General features: G+C 45.1%; 1 protein-coding gene across 1 annotated transcript; it reads right to left on the bottom strand.

Moving 5' to 3' along the window:
- Positions 1-617: 617 nt before the first annotated feature.
- On the bottom strand, positions 618-8,068 carry KIF20A (kinesin family member 20A). The gene is made up of 18 exons (XM_060006917.1): positions 7,904-8,068; positions 6,643-6,732; positions 6,421-6,540; positions 5,702-5,840; positions 5,411-5,598; positions 5,195-5,324; positions 4,819-5,013; positions 4,595-4,706; positions 4,417-4,485; positions 4,054-4,197; positions 3,747-3,912; positions 3,472-3,636; positions 3,203-3,342; positions 2,958-3,060; positions 2,446-2,644; positions 2,110-2,201; positions 1,748-1,885; positions 618-1,117 (listed from the first exon to the last, which is right to left on the bottom strand). Exons 1-18 carry the CDS (start codon positions 8,066-8,068, stop codon positions 800-802), a joined length of 2,673 nt encoding a protein of 890 aa, XP_059862900.1. The 3' UTR covers positions 618-799.
- Positions 8,069-8,745: the final 677 nt, after the last annotated feature.

The following is an 8,745-nucleotide window of genomic DNA, read 5'->3' on the forward strand; positions in this document are numbered from 1 at the left end:
AGAATGTTTTTTCTCTAGCCTTTATCTATTAGACAAGGTAAAAGTAATCATTCTTGCTATGCTCTTGGGAGAGTTTCAGGCCTGTGCTTGTGAATTCAGTAGGAGGTAATATGCCATGACTATAATGCCTGCTGTAATGAATTTGTACAGTAGATGCTATGGGTTATTCTGAGCTCAGGGCCCAGCCTTCCTTTATTTTTGTTCCAAAACAAGTTTGTTACCCATTCATCTCCTAATGTATGACACTTCATTTTATTTTATTTTTTTATGAATAACTTTTTTATTAACCTTTTAATCATTTAGTTAATTAACCTGTTTTTGTTTTTTGGTTTTTTTAACATCTTTATTGGTGACACTTCATTTTATATTAAGGAAGGTTTAGAATATCTAATGTCCCTTGAATTAATTTCTTGCCAAGCTTTCTTGGGTTAGCTGTGCACCAGTTGCTGGTCTGCACTGCCATTCCTGTGCAAAGTTCCCAGGGGCCCGAATGATACTTGATTTTCACTTTTTCTGCCCCTTTTATAATTTACTTCAATGATTATGCTAAATTTAGAATTCAAATTTAAAATGTGAACAATATCTTTATTTTAATATAACTTTTGTGTGCATAGAAACCATATAAGTAAAAAAGTGTAAGAATACATAGGTGATTATATTACAAAAGGGAGAAAAACTAATGTCTGAATATTGCATTCTGGATAGAGTTCCAGGTATATATATAGTAAAGCTTTAAAGAAACCTATTTCTTAAGCTGAGCAGCTGACCCACCTCAGGGCAATGCTCTCTCCTCACAACCTTAGTATTTTTTGCCAAAAGGCCCAGATTTGAGTAAAGGGGAGCACCGTGAGCGCAGGATCCGGGCATAAGGGCTGTAGTCTGTTGAGCTTTGGCAGGTGGGTGTTCGGGGCAGTAAGTTACGAAGAAATGGTTTCTTCCCTGGGGGCTGTTGGTTTGGTTGCTGGTTTTCCTGGTTGGCACCGAGGCGCTTTTTGGTAGAAGCCTGGCCTTGGAGTTTCAGCACAGTATGATACTGCTCCGCGATGCATGCTGCCTTCTTCCGAAGGTCCAGTTTTACTAGCATCATGTTATTCTGCAGCTCAGCCAGGGTCTGATCCTGAGGAAGATCAACAAAGTTATAGAAAACATTTCTGTCTAATCTATTAGAGAAACAGGAGGGCAAGGTAATACACACTATCCACTACTAGTTACTAAAACTGCTTTTTACAAAGATTAACTCTTTATGGTCAGAGCTTTTAACTGAATAGGAGGGTATTTTCTTTAAGACCCAAACAAATAGCACTGAATAGAAGGACCTTTTCTAACACATCAGGTGGTATGAGCTTGAATGATTTTACCTAACCTCCAAGAGCCTCAGTTCCTAGGTATCAAATTAGCCTAGGATGGTTTTTTTTTTTTTACATTTGAATACATCTGGAATCAGGATGCATTTACTGATGACAGTGTCATAGCTTAATTGTTAGTGTTTTGTCTTACAATTAATTGTTTCTTATAATCTAAGCATCTTGGATGAAATATGATAGTATCTACCTCTCTAGGGTTGTTATATAACAGAAAAAGCCTACAAATTACTTAACATAATGCCTTGTACTTAGTGAATGGTTATTTTGCAAGGAAGAGAAACTCCCCTCACTATAAGATTAGCCTAAAAATCTTTACCTTTCTCTTTCTCATGTATACTCTGAAGTGGGCTGATGGGAGAAAGTAGTATATAGGCTTCCCTAACCTGTTTGATTAAGATGTCATCACATGTGGCCAAGGCTTGGCGAAGTTTTCCTGCTCCAGTGCTGTGGCAACAGGCTCTTTCTGCTGACTGGAGAGACTCACCAAGTTTCTGAAGCTCTGTCCGCAGCAGCCTTATATTCTGAAAAAGGAGGAGTAGGAACCAAATTGTGGCCAAGATCAACCAGTGATCTGGAGGAGTCGGAGAACCATTTGAAGAGAAGTAAAACTAGAAAGGCTAGTCATTTGAATGAGGTAGCCATTCTCTAGGACTGCAGAGAAAACATCTTGTCCTCATATGAACCAGGGATATAGTGTTGGAAATTGCCTTAGGTGAGAGCTTTGGTAACAGAGAAAGGTAATTACCTTCTGGCCCTCCTCTAACTTCTTGTCCACATCAACGATGAAGGGCTTGGCTGAGGGTGGTGGTTCTAACATTTTCTGATATTTCTGCAGCTCTGAGAGAAGGAAACAAAAACCTTACATGTGTAGGCTTTCTAGCCTTGGACTTATCTCTTTAACTGAATTAACAGTAGCTTGCAGCAAACATAACAAGTGATGCTGTGTGCATCCTAGGATGAAAGGTCAGGGGGATGTAGCTTGGAGTTAAGGAAATTATGTTGGAGCTGGCACCAGAAGGCCCAAGTTTGAAGAACAGCTCTTCCCTGAAACTTATGCTTCCTGCCCTGTCTCCTTCCTCACCTTCAGTGGTGGAGTTTAGCTCTGCTTTGCATTGTTGCAGTTTAGCTTTAATCTCCTGGAGCTGCTGGGTGGAGGCAGAAGCCGCCAACCTTTGTGACCGCCGTAGGGACAGTTCTGACACAGATTGTTGATGGGCCACTGGCTGCTGTCTGGCTTCCTTCAAGAGAGCTTCTAGCTCTTCAATCTTCTCATCCCGCTCCTAAGAAGGAAGCAGCACAATTCCATTCAGAGTCAGACGAACCCTACAGGAATAGATGACTGAACAATGAACAAAAATTTCCGTGATACATGGGCCTCAAAATCCTGTTTGTTAGCACTTACACCATTTCCTGGCCAATCAAACTCTTAATCAATTAATCAAACATAGACTGACAAGTACAAAGCACTAAGGAGACTATAGAAAGGTGAATTACATATTCCTACCCCTATGAGCGTTTATATAATCTGTTTATCTCAGGCAAGTAGCGATGGGAATCTGAGCAGCTAGTTGGGACTGGTTTAGGGCAACTCACCTGAAGTTCTTCTTGGTAAAAACTTGTCAGTGATTCCTTGAGGATCGTTAGTTTCTCTTCATACATTTCCTCTAGTAGTTCCTTTTGGGTGTCCAAATGTTCACTGTCAGAGGAGAAGAGAGAAGTGAGTGAAGATTCTGAGGAGTGAGCTTGGAGAGCAGATCTTGAGGCACTACTCCATCCTAGTCTCTGCTTCCCACCATCAGGTCTAAGTGACAGAACAAGAGGGGTTACTCAGCTGGTACCTGCACCACTGTTCCCGCTGTTGCATCTGTTCCACCATCTCATTGCAAATTTCATCACGGAGCTGCATCTCCAGCCTCAACTTTTCCTGCCGTTCTTTCAAAAGCAGTGCTTTCATGGCTCCCACCACCTGTAGAAGCTCCTAGGAGGGAAACACAGGTCAGAGGTCACTAGAAGCCCATGCCCTAAAAAGGCACAGGCCCACCTGGAAGGTAGCATGGAAAATGTATCGCCATCAAGCTGCTGCACCAAAGCTTTCTTGCATTCTCACCTCCTTGCCATATGTGGAGATGTCAACTTCATTTTCAATATCATCATCAAGGCATGGGTCTGTTTTAGCTCCAGTCTCTAAGCTGGGAGATGCCCGCAGACTGTGTTCCTTGATGAATGAATGTAGCGATGGGAATCCCAGTTGCACAGGTGGAGCATGCACAAGCTAGTGAGGGGGAAAAATCTTAACTGAATCCATTACTAGTCCCTAGTAGCTTCCTTAAGTACAGGTACCAGCCCAAAGTGAGCACAGTCATCACACCTATAGCTTCTCACCTGGCTAGTAATGGCTGAGAACTTGGCCACATGAAGGGTCTCATCATAGGTAGATGCACAGGGATTCACATTGACAATCATGCAGGAGCGGCCTCGGCCTGTGAAGAAGCCTTGGAACACTCGAGTCAACTTGCTGTCACGGAAGGGAACCAGGTTCTGCTTTGACCTGGCAGGGAATCAGAGAATAGAGCTGTGAGCAGAACTCCAGCCCTTGGGGGTATCCTAGCACTAGCCCCAGTGATGACCAGGAAGTCTCTTAGCAAACTGCAGAGCTCCAGGCCATCCTGGCTTGCAGTGAAAAGCTTACCGGTTCTGCTGGTTTTGGCGCAGGGCAGTAATACAGCGGCCCAAGGTGTGCAGAGAAGTGTTAATGTTTCCTGCTTCCTTCAGGCGCTCACCACTCTTTTGATCTTTGCAGCGCTCAGAACCAGCCAGATCACAGAGTGATAACCTTGAATGATGGACAGGATCTGACATAAGGATCCCACATGTTATGAGCTTTCTAGCCCTTTGTATAGTTTTAGGGAGGGGAGGACCCATGAAGAATCTCTGTACCCAAGGAAGGAGAGCATGAATCTAACGGAAGTAATTCCCCTGAGGACCACTCTCGTCCCCTCCCCCAATTACCATTTATGGCCAAGAACCCAAATTTCTAAATGGAAAAACTTACTCGCTAATCTTGGGGATTATATCCCCTTCCCCCTGAAGGTGCAGGATCCGGACTGAGAAGATGCTATGACTGGAAGTTAAGAAAGAGAGAAAAGTCACTGCATATCTTCTATGACCAGGTGGAGGACTAATGTTTCCTGGAACACACTGAAAGAAAGGCTGACTCATAACCCACCAACCTGCGGCTGGAGTTCTGGTTCAGGTGGGTGCTGGCAAAGCTCTGGTTTTTACGACCCACTTTCAGGAGTTTCCAGGCCTCCTCAGCATCCTGAACGTGAATCCAATTGAGATCTGAGAGGCCAAGGAAAGAAGGGCATACATAAGAGGGACGCACCTAACTCTTTTCCTAGTCTCTCCCAAGGTCCCCTCCAGGGTTCATGCCAGCCTCCCTGCTTTCCCATACCTTTCACGTAGGGATTGCCATTCTGATCCTCACACAGCCGCAGTGTCTGCCTCTTGCGCTGCTGGCTATGTGGTTCTAACAGGTCATAAAGCAGTTCATTGTAGATCTCAAAGAAGGAGATCCAGATGGAGAAGCGAACATCTGCAGGGACACTTACTGGGGCAGTGTCTGGCTGTGCCCATTGGTGACTCGTTTCTGGGGAAGAAGCCAATGTACAAAGCATCAACTCAAGAGTAGTCCATCTCCCCTTTGGCCTGCAGGGGCCTCAGAAGGTGAAGCTCAGGTTGCAACCTCTGGTCTGTACCCCTGGAAGTTTTGGGGAGTAGAGAATAAGTTCCTACTGTTACTTGGCACAGAGCCCAGTCATGGTACATACCATCCAGCTGGCTACTGCTGGTAAACTGACTGGTGGAGGAGAGCCCAGCAATGCCACTGTCAAAGCTGCTGCTGGTACCCATCCGACTTTCAATGTAGACATTCTTCTTCAAGGAGGTGGACAGCTCCTCCTGGAGGAGTCCAGGGATAACATAAGCACAAAACTTTCTGGAGATTTTGTCCCCCATCCCTGCCTCTGTGAACACCAACACTTTACCTCTTGGAGGCCTCCATTTAGCAGGGCTAGTTTCTTCAATTCCTCCTGCCGGATCTGCTTGCTGTCTAGCCACATTACCTCGTTGGAGAGCACAGGCTTCAGATCAGGTGTTGGATGAAGTTGGCCTTGGAGACTGTTGAAAATCAGAGCCAGGGACCGGGGCAGGATCCCACCATCCTTGATGGTACCTGGAGGCATGTGAAAGGTGGACAGCTGTAGTAAGTGCTGTTCCCCAACTCAGAGCATCAAAAGGCAAAGACAGTCAGCAGTTCTGTGAGGCCTATTACTCACCTTGAATTGTGTGGGTTTTCCCTGAGTTGGTGACTCCATATGTATAGATGAGCCAGTTCTGTCCTTTAAGTACATCCTTGACCATCTCCTTCACAGTCAGGTTGAAGAAACATTCCTGGCCCACTTCTGGCCCAAAGATCTAGAGACATACCCAATTTCTCAGAGGCCCATCCTTCGTTTCCCACTTTTCTCTGTGCAGAGCCAGTAGAGATACATCCCTTCCTGGGTGGTTGGCTCTGGAGACTACTCAAGCAACTTCTTCCTGCATTGCTGCCAGCTGCTGCCTAAATACTCTCTGCCAGTCCATTTTTCATCCAAATCAACAAATACTTATGGAATGCTATCCACTAAGTCCAATGCTGCACACAAAATGGAACAACATAATGGTCACAAGCATGGGCTTGGGAGATAGATGGATCTAGACTCAAGTCCTAACTCTACCAATGACTAGCTACATGGCTTCAGCAACATTATACTCACCGAGCCACAGTATCCTTACCAGGAAATTAGGGACAATGATGATAATAATAACAATAGAGTTGTTGGGAATTAATGCACATACAGTACTCGACACACTGACTAGCACATAACAAGGGTCCCCCAGATTGTAGACCTGCATATATAAGGAGTCACAGTCAAGTAAAAAGCTTTCCTTCTAAAGAGGGAATAAAGTTGCCCCTAGGTATTGGTCCCTTGTTCACATGTCAGTAACTCCATACCTGGGAAAAGGTGAATCTGTGGGTGGCCTGTCCAATTCCTCGCTCATTGCTCTTCTGGGCAAAAGAGTCCTTGGGTGCCTGTAGGGCAAGGGTCTCTATATTCTCAATACGGACACAACCCTGAGAAGGGGGAAAACACAGTTGTCACAGAAGGAAACATTCCTGGGAACCTCTACTGTGCTGTATCATTCCACCTTGAATCCTCCCTCCTCAGAAACTTACCTGATCCTCCTGTCGTTCTAACTCTGAAGATAACAAGGGCCTGACCCTCAGGTATACTTTCACCTTCTCTGTACTATCTTCAGATGGAACCTGTGGCAGAATTCCAGGCCAATATCACAGATTAATCTCAACAGTTACTTCTGAGCAGATGGGCAAATATAGCATATTTCCTGGGAATCATGCTAACACTATCTCTATTCCACCTCATATGACTCTGTGCTATTACTTGGGTTCCATAATCATTCCAACCCACATGGAGTTTTTCAGTACTTAATCACCCTTCCTTGTCTCTTCACTATCCTGAAAACTTGGCTTACCACAGAGTATCTGAGTCAGAACTAGTTAACTGGTATGAAAATCAGCGTGTGATATAGCAAAAGACAGTAGTTAAGCACCCTGAAGGCAGACATACCTGAATTTGAGTCCCAATTTCATCATTTAGTAACTATGAGATCTTGAACAAGTTCTTTAAATTCTTTTCACCTCAGTTTCCTCATCTGTAGAGTGGGGTTAATAATAGCACCCACCACGTTCATTCAACAGATATTTAGAGATCTGTCTACTCTGGCCCAGAAATTCTAAGAGCTCTGGTAGTCCACAGTGAAGAACATTAACAAGGCTCCTGCTCTCATGAAACTTCTACAAAAGGGGAGACTTCTGAGTAGAGTTGTTCTCAATCATGGCCATTTCCCTTTCAAGGGACATTTAGTAATGTCAGGACAGGTTTCCCGGCTGTCACAAATGGTAAGCAGCTACTGACATCTAGTGGGTAGAGGCCAGGAATGCTGCTTAACGTCTTACAACGCACAGGACGGCCCTGTATAACAAAGAATTATCTGGCCCCAAATATCAATAATGCTGCAGCTGAGAAACCTCAGCTCAGCAGAAAGAAAAGCTCCTTAAATGGAAGCTGTGGTTGATATTAAAACCTGAATTTACATTCCACCTACTTAATGGCAATACGACCTTGTGCAAATTATTTAAAATGTCTGGGACTCATGGCGAAGGAGACACAACAATTGCCTTCCCTCATAGGATTAACTGAGAGTATGCATTTGAGGATGTTTCGTTAATGCAATGCAATTAATAGTTTTCTTATGGACACACAACTGTACATTTTTTACTTGTCATGCTCTTAATTTTGAGTTGATCCCTCAAACCCTAGGATTGCTGGATTTTTTACCTCATGCTACTCTGTATGGACAACTAGTAGGCTAAGGATATCACTTTCTGTCCCCAAGCCACTCTTCAACTCCTTTACCTGCTGCTTGTCTTCCAGGGAGGTGGAGATGACAGAGCAGTCTGACAGCAGGTCCTTGCGTACCACAGATCCCAAATCTGCAGCTGTGGACTCAAACATGGGGGAGACTACGACCTCCTCATCCGACAGCAAGCCGGCTGGTGGAGAAAGGATCCCTTGCGACATTTCAGCAGGGGCAGTTTAGGTCTAAAAAGAGACGAGAGTGGGTAGAGAGGAGAACCTTAAGGGATAAAAGGGGCGGCAAATTCTGGGTAAGAAACAATTCCCTGGCCCCAGGACAATCTAGTCTCGCTGCCTGAATTCTTACTCCCTTTTCCCTTAAACTACCAGCAAAGGGGAAGGGAATGAGAGAAAGAGTTAATCATTTAATCCAATCTGAGGCAGCATTTCGGACTGCGAACAGGAATGAACAGATATCCGGCTCCGAAAGCATAAGGCCACGCTCCAAGTAGGGTGCCTCGCTCAACGGTGTCGTGGAGGCGGTGTCAGTAGCCCTAGGCTCCTGCTCCAACCTCGCCCCCCAGGCCTACAGTGAGGACAGTGGTATTAAGAAAAAAAGGGATGGCGGCAGTTCCGCTTTCTGAAAGCCGAATCCGCCAGGGCAAAAGCAAGTACCTCAGCTGGGCTCAAGCACAGCCGCACACTCACCCGAAGACGCCACACTTCTACGGTACCGTCTCACTCTCACTCCGCGGCCGAACCTGGACTTTCCTAGCCTGAGAGCACAACTCCGCCCACGAGGTGCACCTTTGTTACTGATACAATGTTTTAAATTACGCGCTGCTTTCGTTCAGCGAATCAGATAGCGAAATCTGCACCTACCAATCGGCGCAAGGGGGCGG

Source organism: Delphinus delphis, chromosome 3, assembly GCF_949987515.2.
Source record: "Delphinus delphis chromosome 3, mDelDel1.2, whole genome shotgun sequence".
Lineage (NCBI taxonomy): Eukaryota > Metazoa > Chordata > Mammalia > Artiodactyla > Delphinidae > Delphinus > Delphinus delphis.